The 26,578-nt window shown below is 44.6% G+C and overlaps 1 protein-coding gene across 5 annotated transcripts in view; it reads right to left on the reverse strand.

Moving 5' to 3' along the window:
• The window catches only part of LOC147604983 (dynein regulatory complex subunit 7-like), a 321,324-nt gene that overhangs the window by 101,764 nt on the left and 192,982 nt on the right, over window positions 1–26,578 (reverse strand). For all 5 annotated transcript variants that reach the window (XM_086794267.1, XM_086794266.1, XM_086794269.1 and 2 more), the window contains 2 exons: window positions 6,652–6,706; window positions 6,320–6,470 (listed from right to left, as the gene is read on the reverse strand). In XM_086794267.1, coding sequence (XP_086650393.1) covers window positions 6,320–6,470; window positions 6,652–6,706 — 206 coding nt within the window. The remainder of the gene's footprint in view (window positions 1–6,319; window positions 6,471–6,651; window positions 6,707–26,578) is intronic.

Here is a 26,578-nt window from a genome sequence, read left to right on the forward strand (position 1 = left end):
CACTATTCTCCAATTGTTGATGCTTGAAGGCCTTATTCACTATGTAGGTGACTGGAACCTTGAGATATGACCAAAAATCGAGAAAAAACTCCACAGTAAGGCCATCCCCACCAGGGGATTTATCCTTCCCCATTGCTTTCAAAGCATCCAAGCATTCATCTTCCTGGATATTCCTCTCAATCCACTTGGCTTGGTCCATCTCCACTACCTAAGGGATAATGTCCAGAAGCCAATTTTCAGCAAAGAATCTTTCCGTGGACTCATCCTCCTTTAGGCTTAGAGTATCCCCAAGGAATGTGGTCCAGGCAGCAACCAATTCCTTGGGGTCTGAGATCATTTTACCATTGCTATCCCTAGCATTGGATATGTATTCTCTATCCCTCTTCTCTTTGAGAGCTTTGAAGAAGAATTTCGAAGGAGACCAAAGTACAGCTTTCTTGACAATAATCTCCCTTTTTGAGCTCTCCTGTTTTCTATCTCCTCCCACATATTTTTACATTTGATAAAATCTCTCAACTCTGCTTGTGAGACAGGGGTCTGGACTAACTAATCAAAATCAAAGCATCCGATTCCTCCTGTAGTGCCTCTTGTTCTTTTCTCCTCATTGCCGCCATGTCCTTTCCCACTTTTCTGATTAAGCATTGCATCTCTCTCAGAAATTTATCCCATGCCTGGGCATCGTGATAAGCCCTTAAGTCCAACCTTGTAATTGCAGCTCTAGTTCCATCCACAAAGGCGTCACCCCACTATAACCATACTCGAACCCCCGTAAAAAATCTTCATTCTCTTGAATCTCTGCTTCCTCTTAGCTTTCTTATCATAGAGTTTATGCTCCTGCAACATACAAGCATCCAGCCCCCATTCATTTATGTGATCCCAAAATGCATCCTGTCTAGCATTCAATCCTTTAACATTCCAAGAGCATCCTGATAGTCCCATGCACTTTATTGTGGTTGAGAGTCCAATACTCTCTCATCTCCCTCTTCAGAATCTCTCAGGAGCTCCGTGCTATGAAGTACCTTTCCTGACATCTGTACATCAAGTTTTGAGGGCATGTCCTGCATATCAAACTCCTCCTGACCAAAGATTTCAAATGCATTCCTCACATAGATAGGGGGGGCTGAAACGGTTCTGTTTTTTATAATTCCCCTGTTGAAGATCTCATGCCATCTATCTTCTTGACTCTCCTGGACCATTTTTTCTAAGTGGGGCTGAAAATTATCCATATCTTTCTTTTGCCTTTCTGTTCTCCTATCTTGCCAATATCCCTGCTGGATGATGGAACCTCAGAATTAAGCAAAGAGGTCTTTTTTCTCCGGTAGTACACTTGCTCTAAGGTCGGAGATTGTGTTGTCTTATGTTGTTCAGAATTTTTCCTTCCCTTGTTCATTTGTCCTTGCTCTGGAGTTAAGTGCTTGCTTTGCCCTGCACTTGTCTAGCCTGCACTTGCCTAGCTTGTAAGTGTTCTTTTGCTTTCATGCAGTCCCTGACAAAATGACCAAATTTCCCACAACGGAAACAAGCCCCTGCAAATGAACCAAAATGTAAGCTAATTTTTAGCTTACCATATTGACCCAGGTTTATATTCATTTCTGAGGGGGTGGGAACCTCTGTATCCCAAGTAATGCAAACCTTGTTTGAGCCCTTTCCAAGCGATGGATTAGAGGGAACGTCTTCCAAATGCTTTCGCAAAATCTCCAATAGAAGGCCATAGCCAAGGTGGTAGGTCCACAAATTCCACCCAGACCGGACATGCATTGATGAGCCCATTATCCACATTGAAGCATGGGTCCCATGGTAAAACATGGATAAAGCTTTTCCTAAAAAACAACGGGGGGCCTTGGCAAGCACCTTGGGAACCCAAGTGGGATCAGCTAGAAGGACATTGTAGTACCCTTTTTTTAGATAGAAGATCTCTCTAACCACACGTGCTTGTAGGATCTCCTTTTCCAGCCAGCCCTTAATCTCATGTCTGGAACGAACCTTCCTTGTACAGTATAGCATTAACCCACATGAGGCAAAGAGTGCTAATTGTCTGTCCACGAATTCAGAAGAAACTGAGACTTCTACTGAGTTTGCAGAAGATTCTCCTCTATTTCCCTCTACGTGTTGAACTTCTGACACGCCTTTTTCTTGTAGAGATTGATACATTCTCTTCTTAGCCCACTCAATACTTTGACAAGCCATGGCATTAAGTCCAAGAGAATCCATAAAAGTTTATTACCTCCATTCACCTTATTAATGGCCTGTTTGACCCCCAGCAGAGGCATCTCGTCCTGAACATCAGCCCAATCCTTCATCTGCATATCTTCACCAATTACTAGAGACGGCATTAGGCCTGTCATGACAGGTAACTTTCCCACTTCTGTCAGATCGCGCTGCACGCTTGCCGGTAGAGGTACAGGCGATTTTCCCCCTTCATGACTATGTGACCTAATCAGTTCATGACTAGGCGAACTTACCTCTTCTTGACTGTGTGACCTAATCAGTTATGACCAGGCAAACTTTCCCTCTCTCGAGTGTGTGAGCTTCCTCCATCTCATCTGCAAATAACGTCATGATCAAGACAGGCCGATTTTTCTTGTTCACGGCTGTATAAGATGTCGAGATCTTCATCATTGGATCGCCCTGCTTCAAATCGGCTCTTATCTCCCCCTTGCATATCTTCAGCAAGTGCCTTGATTGCTAACACAGATAGCTTTCTCCCCTTCTTTTTTTAATCGCGACCATCTCTTCTTCGCCAATCATAATTTTTCATGGGGAACAACTTGGATTTTTCAAAATTCACATGCAATCTTGCAGCCAAACCATAGAAGGACAATGCTTTCATGAGAGCCCTTACATCGGCCTCCGTATTCTTGGGAAAAAAGAAAGAGTCATTAGCATATGCCTGCACCACAAATTGTGTATCATCTACCATTTTAAGAACATGAAGGTGCCAATCTTGTGTAAGTTTTGTCCATGTGAGGAGCATTGGGTGAGTGGTGATGGCATACAGTAGCACTCTAAGTGGACAACCCTGCCGAACTGACACTTTTTTTTTTGGTAACAACCGTATATTACAAGTGGGAAACCTCCAAGTGGAGGGGAAAACCCATAATCAAAATACAAGAAACATAAGGAAAGTTACAAGCCCAGCTGTCCAAGTACAAGACAACTAAAGTTCAAAAGCAGTTAGAGAACACTTGTAGGTTGTAGCTGATGCAAGGGAAGATCTCCAAGGTCAAAGGAATCCCCAAGAGATAAAAGAAGAGATCTGCTAAAGCAAAACAGGGAATGTCTTGTATGGCAAAAATCAACTGATTTCTTGCATTATAGATTGACCATAAGGTCCAAAATCTCATCCATGCAATGAAAGTATCAAATTTTGGCAGACCAGGAGAAATGGTGCCAGATAGCCAAAAGAATTTTCCAAAAGTTTTGCCCACAAATCTAAGATGAAGGTGTACTGACAATCTGTCCAGAAGTGCATGGGAATGGGGGCAAGACCATAGAAGATGATAGACTGTCTCACGTGGATGTGAACATCTTCTACAAGATGTTGGAGCAATACGTCTTTCAGCCAAAAAATTGCCAACCGGTAAGGCACCAACGAGGCATCTCCAGAAGAAGACTTTCTGTTTGAGGGGTAATCTACTCTTCCAGATCTTCAAGAGAGCCACCCTCCACCACCTAGAAGGCTTGTGAATATGCCATAATGAATTTCCATGAGTCTGTATCCAAGGAGGAGGAAGAAGCGATTTGTATTCACTGGCTACAATCAGATTGCAAAGAGGCACCACGCGACAACCTTCATTTTGACTCACCAAAATCCAGTTATCCAGGGTATGATTCAATTGTAGAGGAGGTACAGGCTGAAAATCATGCAATAAAGAAGCTATGATTCACCATATTGGTCTAGGATGTAAACCCACATTGTAAAGGGCCATAGCTTGTGGAAAAGAAAGAACATAGCCGCTATCATTCAGTACATCCTCAACATATCTGATTGCTTTGGTAGAAAGATAATAGGCCTTCCTCGACTGTAACAGAGCAAGAGGCTGCTGAAATGCACGACTCCAATGAATGCACTCTCTGCAAAGAGAATTGCCTTGATCAGATGGTCTACTAGACCATTTTATTTGAGCCATGAGAGTCTGCCTGTCCTGGATCAGTTTTATAGAGAACAGGCATCCAAGAATGCACCCTTGTAAGCATCCAAATATAACCTCAGCATGAGTGATCATCCAATGACCAAAAGTTGAAGTTTTCATTGCTGCAACAAGTCTTGATAACATTAAAGTCCACGGCTGTTTTTACTCCAAGAAACTCAAAAGAAGAGAAGCTTTAAAAAAAAAAAAAACTAGCCTTTGGCCCAAGATCCTCCCATAGTTACTAATTATCACCGCCCGTAGGCGCTTATTTATCCACCCGTAGGCGATGCCGTCGAGGAAACACCAAGGGGAGTTTTGAACCCAGGGCCCCTTGGTCCTAGGCAAACACCTTCACAACTTGAGCTATCACCTGATTGGCGGAAGAGAAGCTTTCTTGCAGTAGCATGAAAGTGTAAATTCAGTATATTGAGGCCACCATGCATTCTTGGAGTACATTTTAGTTTTGACACGTGTCATGCGTACAAAAGCCTTCCCTGCCTGTGCGCTCATTGATTGGGCAACATGACAGACGAAATGCTTTATAAGCAGCCTAATGGATTTCCTGTCCACTTTAGTACACCATAAACATGTTAAGGCTGCAAACATGAAAGTATCCAAATCAGCAGAAGACTAGGGAACAAGAGGCAATTGAAACTGAATGTAAGCCATTATATAGTTATACGTCTTTAGGTACTTACTAATGCATAATTTTCACCCTTTTAACAAATAATTAGAACGAAAGATTGAATGATGGCTGTGTCAAATCACTACAATGCGAGAAGGGCATGATGATTTTGTCTGATGGCCTCATATCGTGTTGTTATGATCTTTCTTTTTTTTGGTAGTTTCAATGTCATTTAACACCAACTAATGCATTATTGTGCTATTGGGGACTTTTCTATTCAAATCACTACAATGTAATATGCTACCTCTCAAGGATCTTGAAGACCTCGTATAGCATTGTATTGATTTCTCTTTTTTTCTTGTCCTTTAATGTTACTTCGCCACCACGGATTCATACGTGTTGATGCATTGTTCTGCCTTTTTATCTTTTAGATGGCTTTGTTAGAAATTGAGATCAAGCCTGATGTTGATGTTAAAGAAACTGTCCCGCCCGCCCATTTCCATCCTGCCCTCGTGCTGTGCCATTTGGTGAGGGCCGGCGGGTGTGCCTCCTAATATTTATGCACCCAACACGGCGGGCGGGGCAGACAGATTTTTGGATACTGGTGCAACAGGATCTAGCCCAAGCAGATTATTGGTGCATGGGAGGGCAACATGCTAGAGGACCATTAGGACAGATAAGGTGGTGAGCTCAACACTATCTCAGGGGCCGAGTACTCCATCTCAGAGGAGTTGGTTATCACCATGAGAGGACAGCATCCATGGCACCTACCAAAGTTTGGACACACCCACGGGAGCCTCTGTTTTTCCAGGTCAGACAGGAGGATGCACGAACCTTTACGTGGACGAGTGGGCTTGCAGCTGGGGGAGGTGGGGAGGGGGGGGGGGAGGGGGCGTTGCAATGATTGGCATCATAGCTCGCACCACGTTGTTGGACCACCCCTGTTTTCTTCACTTAGAGGACCTCTAGCGGCCAAAGAGACAGCAGAGTGTCTGCATCCCACAAAGCTTGGTCCAGCAGCACACAAATCGCTGAGATCTGGGACACACTCACCTTCAGGAAGGGATCAGCTGCAATAGATCTACACTTTGGGCTCTGAGAGATCAGTTTTCTAATAGAGGGCCGACCAAGATAGACTCATTGCGTTTTGGAGCAGGAGAGGAGCCAGGAGCCTAGCCTCTCTCCAAAGACTGCAGGAGTAGGACCTCAGACAGCCCGTGGCTGGAGGCACAACTAAAGACAGCCGGCACGGAGATACACTTGATTGAGGAGAGGAAGGTGTAGTTCAGGTATCATGCCCGTGCATCTTCTGGATCCATGCAGGAGACAGGGTCACGCGGGATTTTATTTGAGATTACAGTTCCAATAAGAAACTCACACACAACGCAAGAGCCACCTTGAAAAAATGATTCCCATTGGAGAAAATGACTTTGGAAACTTGTCTATACAAGTGCTGTGCAACCATACTCTATGCCCCTCAAAGATTGTTGCAATTCCATATGGAAAAAAATAGTTTGAACTAATGAGTATTTGTAAACTATGTTTAGAGTTTATAGAACACCTTTTGCTGCAAGGCATCACACTTAGCTTCCAAGTAATAGTCCCAAGAGACCCCATCCAAGTTAGATGTTTCTTCAGTGCAATAAGGTACCGTCTCTGCATGTTGAGTACCTTCTTGAAGAACAATGATCTTTTCATCAAAGTGGCAAAACCTGTAAATAGTTGCCACATAGACACAGTATGTCATAACTCATTCAAAGAAAAGAGCTTGTATGTTTTTCAGTGCCATAAAAAGCTGAAAGCAAACATTATGGTACTAGCCATGTGATGAATCCAAGTTTACATGCAAATCATTTGTAATCTGGCTGCTTGAATCATAGGATTTGAATTTACACATTGGTAAGGCATGAAGCAATCTCGATTTCTAATTCAGTCCACATATTGTTCCCTGATATGAAAAACAAACAGTTTACCATTTACTAGACGTCCTTGCAAAGATTGATAGCAGGTAAAAAGTACACTCCACACTGTGCTAACAAGAAACAGTAATTATAACAATTTGTGTGTGAATTTAGTAAATTTAGTAGGTTCTTCTTCTAAACTTTCCAAAAAAAAAAACATTTGCAGCAAAACCATAGTTTACATCAATATATTAGCAACTTAGTGCAAATTATGCAACCAAAAGATCTTTACAAAAGTAGACAGCAGAAACACATTAGTATAAGAAAGAACAATTAGTTTGACTTCCATGCTTTGATATTAATTGCTGAGCCAAGTACAACAGGATGACATGCCGTGTGTCTTGGACTCCATGTAATGCACAATCTTTTGTGTGAAACCACTGCTTCATTAAGGAAAGTATAGTACATTCATAGCTGTCCCAAGGTGGGACAACTACTACTCAGATATTAGAAACAGTGGGAAAACACCTCCAAAGTGCTGAAAGGCAGATCTCTGCGGTCAAAAGAATCTCGGAGTGAAGGGTAGAGAGACCTGAAAAAGTCAAGAAAATCAGTTGATTTCATGCATGGTAGACCGTCCACAAAGCCCAGTATCTAGTCACTGTGTCATCTGGCAAAGGCAAAGAAAGGAGCCTGAACATCCAGAAGAATTTCCCAAAGTTGTTGTTGGGAAATCGCACTCTCAAGTGCCCTGACAGTCTGTCCATATAATGCATGATCAATAGGTGTCCTCTTGTAGAAAACCCATGCCTCATATAACTAAGGTTTTTGATCTTGACAAGGGTGGGCCCCGACGGTGCATGTGACCCCCCCCCCCCCCCCCCCCCCCCCCCCCCCCCCCCCCCCGGTGGCACTAAATGGGTTTCATTCAAATTCCCATAAATCTTAATGAGTAAACGCTCAATGCGTGGAGGAAAAGATGAGTGTCAATGTGTTTGACGTGACACTGGGGATTGGGGAATGAGTAATTGCTCATTGACTACGATTGTTGCATCTTTAGAGGCCTCCACAGTGGTATGCAAGATTGTCGGTAGCCGCCCTGCGTGCGGACAACTTAGAGATCTTCTTCAGGCTAGCCTTCTCGGTGGGCCTGCAAAGGTCATAGACATTCATCCTCTTGGGCACGGCTACTACCAAGACTACCGGGATGAGTTCGACTCACCAACGACGTCAAATCGAGTCATGCAGCTGAGCCCCATTGCATTGTATATGGCCCAAGCCTTCTTTGTGAGGTGGCAACACTTCGAACCCACATCTGACCCACTGGCTGGCGTTTCAGGCTTTCCCGTGTGACAGTCTACTTCCTTGGCCTCACGAAGGAATACCTTCCTCTTTTACCGTGAGGATCGGTGGAGCCATTGGGAGAGTGATGGAATCCCCCCCCCCCCCCCCCCCCCCCGCCCCCCCCAACCCGCCCCCCAACGCTGTGGCTTTGTCCCTCGCATGGGCAGCCCAAATTCCATCCCTTCGCATCTGTATTGCCTCGCCGGAGACAGTGCCTCATGTCATATCCCTTCCTTGCCTTCGGGGAGACCCCATCCTATAGCAAGTGGAGTACTTAGGCCCTCCCGGCCAGTGTTTTATTTGCAGGCAGATGGGACACCTCGCCAGAGCTTGCCCTCGGGTGCTAGTCGAGGAGACCACCTCCGGTGGTCCCCTCCTCGGTCCTAGTTCAGATTTTTCAACTAGGTGGTAGAGAGAGGCAAGCTCTCTTAGGCAGCCGAGCACCACGACCCGCCGACCGTGGATGACTTTGTTGCTGGAGAGTGGCAGACCGTTGGCCCACGCCAGGGCCGTCAGTCGACTTCCACAGCTGAGTGCCGCCATGCGCGCGCTAGGCTAACAGAGTACATGAGGATTCAGTTCTGTCACAGAACCGTTTGGAGCATTTATTGCAGCACCCACTTGTCAGTGGGCCCCCCGCTAGTCATTGAGAGGGTCCCACCTCTGGCCCCCCTGGTTTGGCGGCCGTTACACTGCAAAGACGACTCCTGTAGTTCTTAGTTTCCAGTGAGGCTAGCTAGCCTCGCTGAACCCCCGGCGAGCACCTCCCAACACCCTCCCTCCCTGAAGGATTACTCCCAACCGTTCCCATCTCCCTCTTCTCCGCCTCCCCACCCCCCTCCACCTCCTCCTCCCCCCCTCCTCTGCATTCTCCATCCTCGCCTCGGACTCTTCCCGCAGCAGCCCCCCCTACCCCGTCTTTTGCTCTGAGCCCACACCCCCCCCTCCCTTCACCTCTCCAGAGCACTCCTGCCACCCTCCGGCAGCATCTGACCCAGAGTGGAGCCAGCCAGCGAGCTCCGCTTGCCGCTTGATTCATTGATTCTCGGAGCCGATAGAGATGCCCATCGCCGCTTCCCCGGTGAGGGATCTCCCGTCAGAGGCCCCAGGTGGGCCTACCAGGATCTTGGGGCTACCTATGGATTAGAGTTTCTTTCGATGTCTTCTAGTGGAAGGAACTAATATTTTTGAGGAGACAGTGGCTCCCATTCGGATCTTTATGGCGTTTCATCATTCCAGACCATCTACGCTAGAGAGTGGTACGATGAGCTTCTCTTTTCCCTTGAGTGTAGCCCCGGGGACAGAGTGGGATTTGGAGTCGGTCGCTGCCGCCATCGAGGGGCAGGCAATGGAGCTCTCACACCATCTTCATGATCTGCATATCACTGACGTGCTCACCCACCTCTGGCCCCTGGCGCTCAGGCCATAGAGATCAGGAAGGGGAGGTGGTGTCCTCCAGCGTGGAGGTGCTTCTCTTCGTGTTCCGTCATATGTCAATCGCAATACCCCTCCCCCCCTCTTACAGATAACTCCATTGTGATTGATGGAGAGTATGCCTACTCTCACGCTCGGATAGAGTGGTGACACATGGAGGAGAAGATCCACGCCCACTTGGTGCAATTATGCAAATTATGAGCTTGTATGTTTTCTAGTGCCATAAAAAGCTGAAAACAAACATTATGGTACTAGACATGTGATGAATCTAAGTTAACATGCAAGTCATTTGTAAATTTTTTTACAGGAAAGAGACATCTATTAAGTATGAAAAAAGGCATATAACAACCATGGCTATAAGCCGGAATAGAATAGAATCACCCCAATATGTAAGGTGATCTCAACCATTGAAGATCATCATGGTGCCATGAAAGACCTATGGGACTAGAGGAAAAGAAAATGCCATGGTTCCACTCCTGCATACATACAACGTGCTTTGCCTGCTTGCGCGGAGCGAGAGGACCCCTGAATACGAGCCCAAGTAACCATGAGAGTATGGATGATATTACCCCATATAGTGCTAATGCACTGAGACTCAAAAATCTAGATACCCTCAATAGCCTCCATGCATCTAGCTCTCCAAATCTGCCATGCTGTAATACTGGCAACAATCTCCCAACTGGAGTCAATCCTCTATCTGGGGGTGTATAATGTGAGTGAGGGACATCTTTTTATAAACCATGCTGGGAAATACCTCTACGAATGAAAATAGCAGTCTCTATATCACTGCCCTTGTAGAAAAGCTACGGACCAGACTGGGAAAGCCCAGAAACTACCTCCTAGGTAACATGCATGGCACGGCTACTCAATTTTCCCATTAGTTGGGCCATAGAGCCCCAAATACGTTGTGCAGTGATGCATCCCCATAAACAATGTTGTACAGTCTCAGACTTTTCCACACATCTCCGACAAGTAAGTGCTACACCGAAAACCGATCTCCAATGATTGGTGGGGAGAGGAGACCACCATGTAAAAATAACCAAAAGAAATGAGAGATATGGCTCCTTCTGTATGAATGCCAAAGCCTATGCCAATATCTCCATTGTATTGATAGAGAGATGTCATAACTCTCCCAATGAGTCTTAAGAGTAGGGATCCTATGCATTTGTTGAGTGATGAGAAGCCTGGCATTCCGGACTGTGAAACTAAAAAAGGGAAGGCTTTTCAATGAATCAGAGGCATCAATCCACTCCCACTCACCTTTATCCCACTGAAGATTTCTGATAGGACTGCCACCATATAGACACAAACACCTAGAGCCTGTGTCATCAATTAACACAGAGTCAACCGTCTCCTCCTGACTACGAAGAGGCAACCTCAATCTATAAATACCAGAAGTGGAGGGGATGAAGATGCTCATGGCCTCTGCGACTATGATATATAATAATGGGGCTAGAGGGCATCCCTGCTGTACTGAGCGAGAGATCTCAAACTGCTCTCTTCTATCCCCGCAAGCAAGCACACTACTGTGGGCATCACGATACATGCATGAAACCCCCTTGATCTATCTCTGCGAGAAACCAATATGGCCCTCAAGGAAGTCCCAATCCACTCTATCATAAGCCTTCCCAAAATCGAAAAGGAGAATGGATAAAGGCTGATTACTCGCTTTGGCCCATTCACCATCTCCCAAAGCCAAAAAACGTTATCAAAGATGCTCCTTCCATGTAAGAATCCATTCAGAGTATCATGAATGACATCTTGCAAATTGGCTCCAATCTAATGCTCACTGACTTCGCAAGAATCTTATATGCAGTCCCAAGTAAGGTGATATGTCTCCAGTATCCAATCAAGGTCTTATTCCCACTCTTAGGGATAAGGAAGATAAGCCCCTCAGTGTGAGAAGAAGGCATAGACCCTGTGTTCCACATCTCCTGGAGAGACGATGTGATATCTGCCCCAATCTTGTCCCAAAAAGTAATGAAAATTGATGAATGAGGATACATTATGTCCCCAACTGGAGGGCTTGAGCATCTGCAGAGACACCCTCCAGCAACATCTGGCCGAAAACACTTACGGGTGCTACCATGTTTAGCATTTCCTGCGATGAGACTACATCTTAAGCAGGAAGCTTTTCAAACACTAGTTGTGTTGATTTTTTCAATTTAACTGAGATATCGAGAGTTGAGAGGTGAGCTTGCGCTGCTGTTTCCTGCCCCCGCCTGCCCCTCTGCTGCTCCCGGCTGCCCATTTGCAGCCCCCGCCTGCCCCACTGCAGCCCCCACCTGCCCATTTGCTGCCCCCGCCTGCTCCACTGCTGCTCCCGCCTCTGCCCCCTTCTTCTGCACCCGCCTCTGTTGCTCCCGCATTCAGCTTCCGCCTTGTCCTTCCCCGTTTCCCTTTTATTTCAGCAGCATTTTTATTTGGATTCAAGTCCGTCGCCCACACTTTCTCAATTGGCTTTATGGCTTCTTGTGCCGCAACCAATCTTTTGTCATCCGCATTGGCCGGGAGAATCATCAATTTTTCACAAGACGAGCTCACCTCCCTTCAGCACAACATTGACATTGAGGTCTAGACCACCCTTGTTGCGAGAGTTTATGGTTCCCACCGCTCTCGTTCGCAGGCCCGTGAATGGCTTCTAGCAGCTCTCCCTTTGGAGCTGATTGTACACTTCTAGGATACTTGTTTGCTTGGTCGAGGCTTCATCCAGGTAAACTTTCATTCTTCAGAAGCTACTTCTCACGTTTTGGCTGGCAGCCCCTTCCCTCTTGGTCCTAGGAATATTTTCTTCTTCAATACCAGGTGGGCTTTGATCTAGTGGCAGAGGATCGACACCTTACCCTGGTATCAATGCGGTTCCCTGCTCTTCCTCGGTCCTATTGGAAGCTTTTAGCTTCCATAGGGGCATTCTTTGGCCAGGTTCTAGAGGTACCAGTCCTTCTGAGCTCTCCCGCCTCAACTTCCACGGCCGTTATCGCCACTCTTGATGGTGTACCTTGGGTCCTTGTGCTTGTTCTTGATCCATCGATTATTGATGATCATATTATGCTTCAGAGACCTAACGGATCTCATTTCTGCCAGAGGATGGAGATTGCAGGCAGACCTGACCAGTGTCGGATTTGTCGTCGACACGGCCACATTGCTACAGATTATCCCAAATCAAGCGGCCATGCTAGGAGGCCACAGATGCCTTCTGTAGTTGCCGAGACTCCAGTTGCTCCTTTGCCACAACAGAGCACACAACATTGGGTTGTGGTTAGGGATGGCAAGCACCCTTGGATCCCCGTACCTGCCCTTTCACCCACACCCCTTGTGGAGCACCCTAACCCTTATGTAGCTCTTGCCTCACAGGATGTTGATCCTTCTTTGGAGGATGAGGCTTTGCAGGCACATGATCTAGATCCATCATAGGAGGATGCTGCATTACAGTTACAGGATGATTGTACCCGTGAGGATCATGTTGCGCATTCGCATTGTCATGATACCTCTCGAGTTTTGAGGACTCTAGCCTTGGCTTTTCCCCGGAGTGGGAGAGAGAGGCAAGGTTTACATCATCAGATTTTCCCTCCCTTACCTATGTGAGATGTACTTCCACCTCTAAAGGGGTCCTTCGTCAACCACGAGATCTGGTTGTTCCTACTTTAAGTCCTTATGAGGATTGTCTCTTGGAACATTCAGGGTCTTGGGGGTTTCTTTCCGCGTGCGGAAACAAATTGTAAAAACCCAGCTTCATTGTGCAGCACAGGTGGACCTATGGATGTATTGCTCTTGCAAGAGCATAAACTAGATGCTAGCCAGTGTGGGAGATCAGGCAAGCTTCTCTCGTGACACACCTTTTGGTCACCAGTTGTTGGTACCAAGGTGGTGTCTGTATTTCTATTTCAACTTTGATCTTGCCTTGCATCATTGGACATGGTGTCATTTTACCTGTGAGAGCGCAGTGGATCCTTCTTATGCACGGTACTACACGCATTGGTATTCCCAACCTCTATGCTCCTAACCATAGAGGGGAGAGGATTGCCTTTTGGAAATCTCTCACTACACTGATGCCTCTTGCCAACCATTGGATTATTGGTGGGGATTTTAACATGGTTGAGATGCCAACGGATAAAAGAGGTGGACATGAGGGCTTGGTGCATCCTCTTGAAAGAGCATCTTGGGAGAGGTTTTTACTCTCCATTCATGGCAGAGATTGTTGGCATGTGGGTGACATTTCGAGGAGACCATCCACCCTTCTTTATTCATGGTCTAACAGGAGAAGGGATGCAGGATGTATTTATGCACGGTCAGACAGATTTGATGTGGATGATTGGGTGCTTGACAGAGGGGGGCATACTTTTATCGCTACAGGCACCTCTAAATTGGATCATTTCCCAATGGTTTTATGTATTGAAGAACCAAATTGCCATGGATCAGCACCCCATATACGCATCCCTGATCATTTGTTTTCAGATGCAGAGCTATCACGTCGTATGCTTGATATTTGGAGATCTCATGATTGCTTACAGGCCTCTCAAAGCCTGGCCTCTGCTCTCTGTGATATTAGTGACTTTTATCACACATGTGCCCTGTCTAAGAGGAAAGAGGCCTTGGATTTAGAAAGGGCTATTAGATGTAGATTGGCTGCCTTCCAGAAAGAGCACGAGAAACATCCTCATGCTCAATGGGTTGTAGATTCTTTATGTATTGTTAGGGCAGAACTTCATCACTCTCTTGATCAGCGTGCGGAGTACCGTTTCAATGCCCAGGAATCCTTTTGGACACAGATGGGTGGCAGATGTAACAAACATTTCTTTGCTACTCACAGTCCATCTCATGCCAGAGATAGTGTCAGGCAGTTGCAAGATTCACATGGCACTCTTCACTTAGATCCTCTTATGGTTAGACATATTGCCACTGATTTCTATCGCCAGCTTCATAGTGCTGAGCCGCACTCTGATTTGAGACACAGGGCACAAAGGAAGGTTTGGAATGCATTGCCACATTTGATCACTGAGGAGATGTGTGCCGCTTTGGATGCCCCTTTTTCTATGCAGGAGTTCAGTCATGCTCTTCATGCCTTACCTCATGGGGTAAGTGTCCAGGGGAGGATGTCATCTCCCCTGTTTTTTTCATTACTTTTTGGGATGAGATTGGGGCTGAGATCACATTGGCTCTCCAGGACATGTGGGACACAGGTTCTATGCCTTCTTCTCTCACTGACGGGCTTATTCCTAAGAGTGGGGATAAGACATTGATTGGCCAGTGGAGACCTATCACCTGACTTGGGACTGCATACACGATTCCTTCTAAGGCAGTGAGCATCAGATTGCGGCCATTTTTCCGGGTTTCATTCATGAAACTCAGAATGGATTCTTACACCGCAGGAGAATCTTTGATACCATTTTCTCGTTTTGGGAGGCCATCGAATGGGCTAAAGCGAGCAATCAGCCCTTAGCCATTCTACTCTTGGATTTTGAGAAGGCCTATGATAGAGTGGATTGGGACATCCTTGAGGGTACTCTTAGCCATATGGGCTTCTCTCAGAGATGGATAAAGGGAGTTTCATGCATGTATCGTGATGCCCATAGTAGAGTGCTCGCTTGTGGTGTTAGAGGAGAGCGGTTTCAGATTTCTCGCTCAGTACGGCAAGGTTGCCCTTTAGCCCCATTATTATATATCATAGTTGCAGAGGCCATGAACATCTTTCTCCGCTCCACTGTTGGTAAGTCAATAGATGCAAAGGCTGAGAGGATAATCTTGAACTTGAAGACTGAAGATGCCAATCTTGAAGCCTGTCTCTTACATCCAATGTTGGAATCGGAATGAAAGGGTGTAAGAGATCTGCAATAGCTTTCCATATAGATCTATGATGCATCCCAAGATTGTATCGATGGCATGCTGCCGGAAAAGAAAGAATTTGCCCTCGAGTATCTACCACGTCGTCCATGAACCGGATGCCCAACTTCATAAGATTGTAAGCTCTGATTGGTTGTTGTTCAGCAAGGGGAGAGTAAAAAACAGCACTCCAATGTATGCTTTCCATTCGAAGCAAGGAAGCTATAGAGGCAGGATGGGGAGACCATTTGATGTGAGAGAGCACTTTCTTCCAATCCTGAATCAAGGAAGTAGAAAATGGACAACCAGGGATTTTACCTTGAAATTTGCCAAGTACTACTTCCGATGGATCAACTAACCAACGACCATAAGCATTTGTGCGCATCTGACCACACAAAATTGCCAACATGATAGACCAAGGCTGCTCTTGTTGAAAAAAGGTTTTGAGCATAGTGATCTTTCTTGCCAGCACATGAAATTTGATGTTTATAATATTCAAACCACCATGCATTCTTGGTGAGCAAAGCAGGTCCATTTTGAGCAACCTTAAAGCTTTTTTATGAAGCTTAGTTTTCCAAAAAATCTCCATGGCTTGAGACATAAAAGAAGAAAGATCTCGAGATGACCAATATAAGAGAGGAAGGTAGAACTGGACATAAGCCAGAACAATGGACTGAACAATTCGAAGCCGTACGTGCAATGGCCAAGTGGAGATCTTCCAATATTCTAATTTGTCCTGAATTTTGTTTAGCACCCAAGATATTTGTTGCTTATTTCTGATTTTCCAGCCAATGGGATAACCCAAATGTCTTACTATGCTTTCCGGATAAATAATCTGGCCGGGCCACAGGATAGCATGCCACTCACAATGCTTGAGAGGTAAGAGTTTTGATTTCTGAAAATTAATTTTTAGACCAGCTGCCAACCCGAAATCTGAAAGAGTATCCATCAATAGGCGAAGCTCCAGAGGACTGTTCTTTGGCATGAAGAATGAATCATCTGCATAAGCCTGTGCAATGAAAGGCCGTGAACCAGAAATCTGAAGCCCCTCTAACTGTCTAGTATCAACCAGATGATCCATATAAAGAAGCAAAGGATGTGAAGCAATAGCATAGAACAAAGCACTGAGAGGGCATCCCTGTCGAATTGATCGTTCTAGAGTCCAAGACTCAGACAAATGTTTCCCTATAAAGCATTGAGCAGTGGAATCTGAGTAAAGCCAATATATGACATTAACTAGCTTTGGCCCAAAACCAAGTTTAGACATGATTTGAGAAACATAATCCCACTGCACCGTATCAAATGCCTTTGCCACATCCACCTAAGACATCCTGAGCAGAGTATTTTGCATATTCCATTGCAATGAGAGTATTAGAGATATTATCATGTATATGCCTTCTTGGAACAAAACCATATTGCCTGGGATGAAGTCCATCATGAAGGATATCCTTTATCCGATGTACCAACATTTTAGCAATAAGTTTATATATAACAGGCATGAGGGAAGATGTTGATGCTGCCAGGCTACATTAATGAGCTTCAAGATTGGACCCTTCAATTCAGCCCAGAAGGCTACAAAAAATTCAACCGTCAAACCATCCCAGCATGGGGATTTATGTTTACCCAAATGCTTGAGGGCTTCATCCAATTCAGTATCTGAAAAGGACATTTCCAGCATTGAAGCTTTTTGCAAAGAAACAATAGGAGAAACAAGCTCAATAAATGTGCTCCGAGCCAATGCAGCCTGAGGTGTAGAAGAAGATGGTAGAGAAAAAAGAAGCTGAAAATGATCCAGACATTGTTTTTCTAGCTGCGATAAAGTCTGGGTCCAAAGACCATCGGGTTTCCTGACCCTCATGATAGATTGACTTTGTATGTACGTGTGTAAATTTCGAAAGAAAGATTTCGAGGAGCAACCCTTATCTAGCACACGTTTAACTCTAGCCCTTGTCTGCCATTTGGAAAGCTTGCGTTTATCATTAGCATCAATTATGGAAGAAGCACAAGACAATGAATTCTGTTCAGAAGCAGAAAGAGCATTGATGGCTAATCTGTACCAAGGATTGCTTGTATGATTTTGCCCACTGGATATGCTGTCTGGTTTTTGCCATGTACCATCTTCCATATTCCTTAATGACATTTTGAATACGATGTACAAAAGAGTTCCAAGCAAAATCCAGATCCTCCTGAGCATGGGATAACAATGGCTTACAAGCCAATCTGATCATTTGCTGGAATTTTTCATGAGAAAGATATAATTGATTAACCTGCAAATGTCTGACTAAAGAGAGCTGAATATCATCCAGAGGCATACCAAATGAAAGGTTGAGCCAAAGTGGAGTGTGATCAGATAGTTGTTGAGAATAATCAGTCCACATTTGACATGTATAATCATCATATTGCTGAGCATGAATAAGATACCATCTATCAAGCCTGGCCCAATATTCTGTAAAAGCATTATGATGATATGTGAATCCCAAAACTGAAGGGTGAGTTGCTGTCCATAAATCTGCAGTATGAAGTGATGAAGTCATAGTCATATGTTCCCATTGCTGGATTTCAGAGGGAAGCATATGGGATTTATGTGTGGTATTGTCCTTCCAGTGAGGAGAATTATTAAAGTCACCACAAAGTAGAGCATTTGAGGACCAAGGATATTGGTTTATGGAGTCCCACATTTGAGCTCTGGAAGCTGAAATTTGAGAGGCATACAAGGAGCCTATTTCAAAAATCTCTCCATTGATCATACATTGGATAATCATCCATCGGCCACAAAGATCATTATATGCTACACAGGGCTGCAGATCATGTCTGGCTAAAATACACAACCCAGAGAATTGTCCAGATCCTGCATAAAATATATCATATCCTGAAAAGAACCCATGCTGGCCAGCAAAAGAATGTTGATTATGCTCTTGCAGACACACAACATCTGGATGAGTATTATTTATATAATGCCATAGGAGCCTCCATTTATGCTGATTGCAGAGGCCCTGTATGTTATAAGAAAAACATTTAAGAGAAGTACGCATGAAAATATGTACAAGAGATGAGCAGTCCTTGTTGGAAATAAGTGCTCACTAGGAGCACTTTTAGTCTTGGTCATCTCAGTGTATGCCACGTGGCACTCAGGGATTTATCCCATATGCACTCATGCTCAGCTCTTGTACTTTCCCCCTATATATTCAAGGGGTCACATCAATAATCAATCAATCTTGTGTCTTGTCTACACTCATCTCAAGGTATGTCTATGGTTTGTGTTTCCTTCTAGTTATGCTCTCATTTCAGTTTCAGTTTTGTCTTGTCTCTTCCCCATTTTTCATAACATGGTATCAGAGCCAGGTTTTAGGGTTTCCCTGTTTTTCCTCTGAGCTTTCGCCATTCTCTCCAAGCTGTCCCACTCAATTCAGCGCAGCACGCTGGTGTTTGCTTGGTTCAATTCTCTCTCTCTCTCTCTCGTCTGAGCTCCTTGTCGCCATAGCCATCCTCATTCTCGGTACCACCTTTTTGAATTGCTCTTCATCACGCCATGGTGGGATACACGCTCACGGCAGCCGCCTTGCCGCAGAAGCCAGAGTGGCTAGAAGCTTTGCTTTCCGAGAAGTTCATTGCAGCTTGCGCTAACGATCACCTTCATCTGAAGAAAAATGAGAGGAATATCTTCTGCGTGGATTGCAGCATGGGCATCTGCCAACACTGCCTTCCAAACTACCCGCCGCCTCTTCCCTCAGCCTATCCACAGTTTGCTGCAGCCTATCTTGCGAGCTTTCTTGCCCGTGCCAAACATGATACATACAAGTCAAAATTTACGCAGTTTCTAATCTTCTATGTCTGCTCGCTTGGTCCAACAACATGTGGCGGCAAGTTTGCTTCTTTGCTTTGTATCTTAACCTCAACTCATCGACCTCCAAATACACGAATGTCTGCTGCAGCCATAGCTGCGTTTTTTTCTGCCTGCCATACCAACCTGCCCCATTTGTCTCTGCTCAGCCTATTGATTCTGCTCCAGCTTGCAACTCCAGATCTGCGCCAACAACTGCCCGTCTTCTCCTTCTTGCTGCTGCGGGGGTTCATCATGGTGCTGCCGCCTCTCTACTTGAGCTTACCGGCCTGTCCTCTAGTACTGCACATGCAGCAGCTACCCCCGCACTCTCTTCTTCATCAACATGCCTTCTCAAGTCGTGGACCTCCTGGATATTCAACTCATGCAACAACTCATCATTTTTGGATCTCTGGTCTTCTCGACATCAGCTCAACACCCTCTTTTGTGAAGGTAAACTCCAATGCTGATTTTGGACCTGATTTGCAACATCTGTGCAAAGGGCATTTCCCCCTTTGTTATTTCCCATTTCCTCTTCATCTTCACATGTGGGTTAGCTGTCCATTGGACCAGCCAGACCTGCAGCAGCAAATTTAAAGCAGAAATCAAGTGTATGTTGTTTTCTATTTTCAGTCTACCCTCTATTTCTTGAAAAATCAACAATCTCAGTTCTGAATTTCATTTACTTCTCTATCTTGTACGGGATTAGACACTGCCCTTGCATTTCAGCAAGTGGTAAGACCTTCCCTTCATCTATCTGTCTCTCATGTACGGGATTAGACACTGCCAAATATGGTAAGACCTTCCCATCTCTCTCATATTTGTCTATGCTTTCATGCTATCTACCACCATTGATCACCAATGATGTAGATCATGGGGGTAATGTCATGTCTATTTGTCTACATGGACTTATCTTTGTCCCTATCCAAGAGGCACCCCTGCATTACTCACTCTAGCAGGAGGATTGCCCTTGAGGACGGATTATCTATCAAGGTCCATCTCTCTGTCTATCTACAATCAGTCAGTCTCTCTGTCTATGTGTCTATCCTGTGTGTCTATCCTGTCACATGTCTTTGACACTCTGTCTATCAGTCTATATGCCTCTCTTTTGTGGATTAGCTACCCACATTCTCTTGGCATTTTTTGTCTATGTCCCATTTATCTTCTATTTGTCAGTCTCTCTCATGTCTATCTGAAAGTCTCTCTCTGTGTGGGACCACTCTACTGGCTGATTGTCTCTCTCTCTGTCTGTCTATGATCCACTCTTGTCCCTACCCTTCTGGACCCATATGAGGATATCACTTGAGGAGGGGTGTCTCAGGATCTTTTGTCTCTCATGTCTTGTCTCTCAGTCTATCAGTCTTTATGTCTGTCTTCTAGTCTTGTCCATCTTGTCTTCTAGCTTGTCTCTCAATCCTTGTCTAGTCTCTCTGTCTTGGTCTTATCTTTTGTCATGTCATAGTCTTGTCTTTTTGTCTTCCTCCTAGTGTCCACTTAAGGAGGGTGTTGGAAATAAGTGCTCACTAGGAGTACTTTTAGTCTTGGTCATCTCAGTGTATGCCACGTGGCACTCAAGGATTTAGCTCTTGTACTTTCCCCCTATATATTCAAGGGGTCACATCAATAATCAATCAATCTTGTGTCTTGTCTACACTCATCTCAAGGTATGTCTATGGTTTGTGTTTCCTTCTAGTTATGCTCTCATTTCAGTTTCAGTTTTGTCTTGTCTCTTCCCCATTTTTCATAACAGTCCTCAAAGAGAAAGGGAGGCATCAGGCCTCTGCCATTGCCACAGGGTCTTGCTGACCCTGAGAATCCAAGTCCCTGACTAGATCATCTTCTTCACAAAGTGGAATACCCTTCTTAACTGCATTGACCCATGCCTTTGAGATGGGGCTGTCTGAAGAGGTAGAAGGTTGACCAGGAGATGGAGCAGAAGCATCCGGAGATTGGAGAGGTCTTTGTTTGAGAGGCACCGTCTTCTTTGCATTCTGCCAACCCTCGTGAGAAGATGAATTATTTTCCACTAGCTTGCTTTTTTCCTTTATCCTTGTTTTGAGCTGAATTGGCTTGGTTCCCTGTATGAACTGAAGGCTTTGCTCCTTTAGCTTCAGTCTTTTCCACATAAGTCTTTTGACCTCCTTTATTAGATGACTGAGGAATGGCAGCTGGAGGAGGCGGATGAAGGATTGAGGGACACTCAGAAGCTAGATGCCCGAACTTGTGACAAGAGAAACAAGCTCCAGCAAAAATGCCCCATTTCAAAGTAAAATATTTCTTTCCCAAATTAACACCCTCAATCTCAACTGCAATAGAAGAGGGGGTTGGTCTATCAGTATCCCATAAGATGCAAAAACGATTTTTATTACCTGTGGGACGAGGGGACAGATCACTTGTCCCAATGTCATCGCTAAGCCTGGAAGCTCTGTTCTCATGTAATCTGGAAAATCAACGACTTCAACCCATACAGGGCAGTGATGTTTAATGAGACTCTGATAATCATTATTAGGAGACCAAGGCATGATGTGCACCATTTGACGACCAAAAAATAAAGGGGACATTTCCAGCATCTTTTGTTTTGTCAATGCATCCAAGAGATGAACCTCATAAAATCCTCTGGAGGCAAAATAGACTCCTTCTACATAGCATCCACCTAGGAGAGAATTCACCCATTGTCCCACATCATTAGCCGAGGGTATTTTACCTGGAAAAAAGATGATGACTGCAGTTTGAGAGAGCTTCTTCAGAGGATGCACAAGAGAAGGCAACTTCATCTTGTAAGTGAGTTCCGGAGCAGCTAGTATCCATTCTCTTCTACTTTGTTGAAAATCGTCATTCAACATGTCAAACACATAGGAAGCATCTTCAGATGAAGGAGCTATGGGGGGCAGTGTTTCCCTTGATTGTCTTTTAGGTTCAGGAGAAAGAGCTCTCTTGACATAATACTTGCTTGTTTCCGCCATCGAGACTATTCGATTCAGCAGGAAGACACAGATCAGAAAAAAGGGGGACAGCGCTATTGGAATACTATCTTACACAGAAGGGAAAACAGAGACCTATAGCGAGGCGCACACACTTTTTTTTTTTTTTTGTAAAGCTTCATGTCATTAATTACAGGTGGGAAACCTCAAAATGAGGAAAACCCACCAAAAAGACCATATACAAGGGAGACTACTAGAGTGTTCACTATGTTCAGTGTGAACATAGTTAAACATCTAAAAACAATCTGTAAAAAGAGCATACAGAGATGAGTCAATCTCATGAAGAGAGAGACAGTCATATAAAGATTGCTGAAGAGAGGAACGGAAGAATGAGTAAGCATCCAAACAAGGCCCAGCAAAAACTATCCTGTTGCGAGACTGCCAGCAGGTAGTCCATAAAGCCCAGTAGCGAACCCAATCAAAGAAGACTTTATAGGATCTAAGGGGTGAAGGGAGAAGACCGAAGATCCAAAAGTATTTCCCAAAGGGTGCCTGTCGGAAGCGGGCTCTCAAACGTGCAGCATGTTGGAAATAAGTGCACACTAGGTGTACTATTTCTCTAGTCTAGTTTCAGTTCAGTCTTTGTGTCTTGAGTCTAGTGCCATGTGGCACCTCTACATTTATCCCATAAGTGAGTCTACTCAATCTTGTACTTCTCACCTATAAATTGTAGGTGTCACATCAATGAATAAATCAATCTTGTGTCTTGTCTACACTCATCTCAAGGTAACTCTTTGTCTTTCATTTGTTCTTGTTTCGTTTCTAGTTTTGCTCTTGCTTTCATATTTTCTACATGGTATCAGAGCAGGCTGCTCCTGCCTTGTATTGCCTGCCATAGCTTCAGGACATCATCTCCCTAGCTGCGCTCAGCCTGTAGGACCAGCCTATTCACATTCTGCACAGACTGCGCCGACCTGAACAGCCTATTCATATTCTGCACAGGCTACGCCGACCTGAATCTTCTGTCCGCCAGTTTTTTTTTTTTTTTGGCTGTCCGCCCTGCGCCGGCCTGATTTCAGTAGCTGCTGATCTTCTGTTCCCTCACTAGTAGTGGTGCTACTGGTCATATCATCAACACTCGAATCAGCTTCACTTTCCTCATGAATAGGCTTTTGTCTTCTTCAGTTTGCTGGTTAGTCCTTTTCTTATCCTCATATCTGCAAACTGCTAGTTCCTCATGCTTCGATGGGCTGTCAAATGCTATGGCCTTGACAAGTGGTGAGAGAGCCGGCTTCTAAAAACAGTTTGGATCTCTTCTTTCATTCATTTCTGCAATCTTGTAAGGGAATAGACACTGCCCTTGCATTTTAGCAAGAGGTAAGACCTTCCCACATGGCCTCTTCTACTCATTCTCTCATGTCTATCGACAAATTCAATGGGTCCAACTTTCATACTTGGCAAATCAAAATCAAGTGCCATCTTATGAAAGAAAGTCTTTGGGACGTTGTTCATCCTGCTGCTCCCGAAGATTCCGACATTGAGCAAGTTATCACTTATGCTCCCACTGCCAAAAATGACAAAGCCTATGCTATCATCTTGCTCGGTCTTGGAGATGATTACATTCATCACATCTCCGACATACAGTCTGCTTCTCGAGCATGGATCACTTTGGATACCCTTTTTGGACCCCGCTCTAAAAATTCTAAGATTGCACCTATGATCTCATTCTTTGATCTATATATGCAGGAGGGAGCTACTATAGCCTCTCATGTCAATTATTTTCGCAGTCTTATGGTTCAGCTTGCATCAGTGAAGTCCCCCATCTCCGAAGATATTGCTATTGCTGTGCTTCTCAAAAGCTTACCTGACACCTATGCTACTCTTGTCACTAACTTCAAGTATCACAATAATCCTACTCTTGAAGGTATCATCAATGCTCTCCAAGAAGAGGAAAGAACAAAACAACAAAAGGTAACTGACACTGCATTTTTAGCAAAGAAAGGAGGTTCTAAGGTAAGAAAGCCTTGCACCCATTGTGCAAAAACTAATCATATAGAGAAGGACTACTTCAAGGCTCATCCATGCACCATTTGTGGCCGTGATAATCACCGGGAGAAGGACTGCTACTCTAAAACCTCTACATAGCCCCTGCATCTACCTCAGCCCATGTTGCTGCAGCATCTACATCAGCAGATCTTGCTGTTCATTCCTCACATGATGAGGAATGGGCTTTCTGATTACTTCACCTTTCTTGTCTACCACTTTGACCACCGATGATGTAGGTCAAGGGGTTCTAGTGTCTTACTCATTATGCTTTTTGACCTCTCTCTTGTCCCTACCCAAGAGGCAGAGATTGCCCTTGAGGAGGGGATGTCTTCAAGGTCCATCTGTTTGTCTACAGTCAATCTTTTGTCTATCTAGTCTTGTCTGTCTGTCTATCTGTTGTCTGTCTATCTGTCTATCAATCTGACTGTGTCTTGTTTTAGATCCATCTTGTCCCTATCCTTGTGGACCCATATGAGGATATCACTTGAGGAGGGGTGTCTCAGGATCTTTTGTCTCTCATGTCTTGTCTCTCAGTCTATCAGTCTTTATATCTGTCTTCTAGTCTTGTCCATCTTGTCTTCTAGCTTGTCTCTCAATCCTTGTCTAGTCTCTCTGTCTTGGTCTTATCTTTTGCCATGTCATAGTCTTGTCTTTTTGTCTTCCTCCTAGTGTCCACTTAAGGAGGGTGTTGGAAATAAGTGCACACTAGGTGTACTATTTCTCTAGTCTAGTTTCAGTTCAGTCTTTGTGTCTTGAGTCTAGTGCCATGTGGCACCTCTACATTTATCCCATAAGTGAGTCTACTCAATCTTGTACTTCTCACCTATAAATTGTAGGTGTCACATCAATGAATAAATCAATCTTGTGTCTTGTCTACACTCATCTCAAGGTAACTCTTTGTCTTTCATTTGTTCTTGTTTCATTTCTAGTTTTGCTCTTGCTTTCATATTTTCTACACAGCAATCCGATCCAATAAAGTCCTGGTCAGAGGACAACTCCACAAAAGATGAAAGACTGTCTCTTGAGAAGCACCACAACTATGACAAGTAGAAGGTGCTAAAAGTCGCCTAGCCAAGAAAAGGCCGACTGGCAAGACTCCAATCAAGCATCTCCATAAAAAAAGTCTACTTTACAAAGGAAGACTGCATTTCCAAAGAGAATGAAGCCGCTGTTTCCACCAACCCTGACTTTTATGAAGATGCTAAATCTGATTCGCATGTTCTTGAACCCAAGAGGCAGGCAACAAGAGATGATATATCGAATGAACCGAAAGTTTAGCCATTGATAAAGGGCCTCGTGCAGGTTGTTCTCTTCTAAGGTTCCAATCAACCAAACGATCAGAACGATCCAAATCTGCAATTGGTTCAAAAGGAGCAAGAAGCTCTCGAATAAGCTGCCAGATTGATCTATAATGCATCCCCAGACCAAATTTTCTGGCGGCAACCACAAAAGAAAGCACATGGCCACCAGCATCCAAAACATCATCAATAAGATAAACTCCTTTCTTTGAAAGGAAATATGCCTTCCTAGGCTCTCGTAGAGCCAAGGGTATATCAAAAGCCTTTGACCAATGAATACTCTCAAGGCGAAGCGAAGAAGATTGCGCATTAAGCCTGGGATTCCAAAAAAGATATTGCGTAACCTGTTTCCAGGCAAAAATTAACTTAGATGAAAGAGGACAGCTGACAATTTTTCCATCGAAATGGCTGAAAATTGCATCCCAATACGTAACAGTCCACTTTCCAAAAGCAGGTGAAGACATAGACATACACATATGACCCAACATAATAGCCCATGGTGGCTGGCGCTGATGTACAAATTCCAACAGCAAAGTGGATTTACGAGCAAGCACATGAAAATGAATATTCAATATGTTCAAGCCACCATGTATCTTTGGAGAACACATCTTTGGCATTGACAAAAGACGAAGACCCTTTTTACGATGTTGAGTTTTCCACACAATTGCCATTGCCAGAGACATAAACCGATCTATATCAGCTTTCCTCCACATAATCAATGGAAGAAAGAACTGTATGTAAGCCATTACAATAGCCTGCACTATCCTGAGACGTACATGAAGAGGCCAAGTGGAAAGCTGCCAATAATCAATTTTGCGATTCAATTTTAGTATAACCCATTGAATCATTTGTGAAGATGATAGCTGCCAACCCAAAGGGTAACCCAAATGACGAACGATATGTCCACCAGGAGGTATTCCACCGGGCCACAATACATGATGCCATTGCTGTACGTTAAGCGCAAGCAAGGTAGACTTATGGAAATTCACTTTCAAACCAGCAGCCAGACCAAAAAGTTCCAAAGCCTCCATTAATCTCTGAAGATCTTGTTGCGTATTCTTGGGCATAAAAAAAGAATCATCAGCATAAGCCTCAGCCAGGAAAGTATGCCCAGCAGGAAGCTGTAAGCCATGCAATTCATCAGTAGCTTGCAAAAAATCCAAGTAGCAAAGAAAAGGATGTGTGGCAATAGCAAACAACAAGGAACTAAGCGGACAACCCTGGCGAACTGAACGT

Source organism: Cibotium barometz, chromosome 60, assembly GCF_041138505.1.
Source record: "Cibotium barometz isolate CiBa-2024 chromosome 60, ASM4113850v1, whole genome shotgun sequence".
Lineage (NCBI taxonomy): Eukaryota > Viridiplantae > Streptophyta > Polypodiopsida > Cyatheales > Cibotiaceae > Cibotium > Cibotium barometz.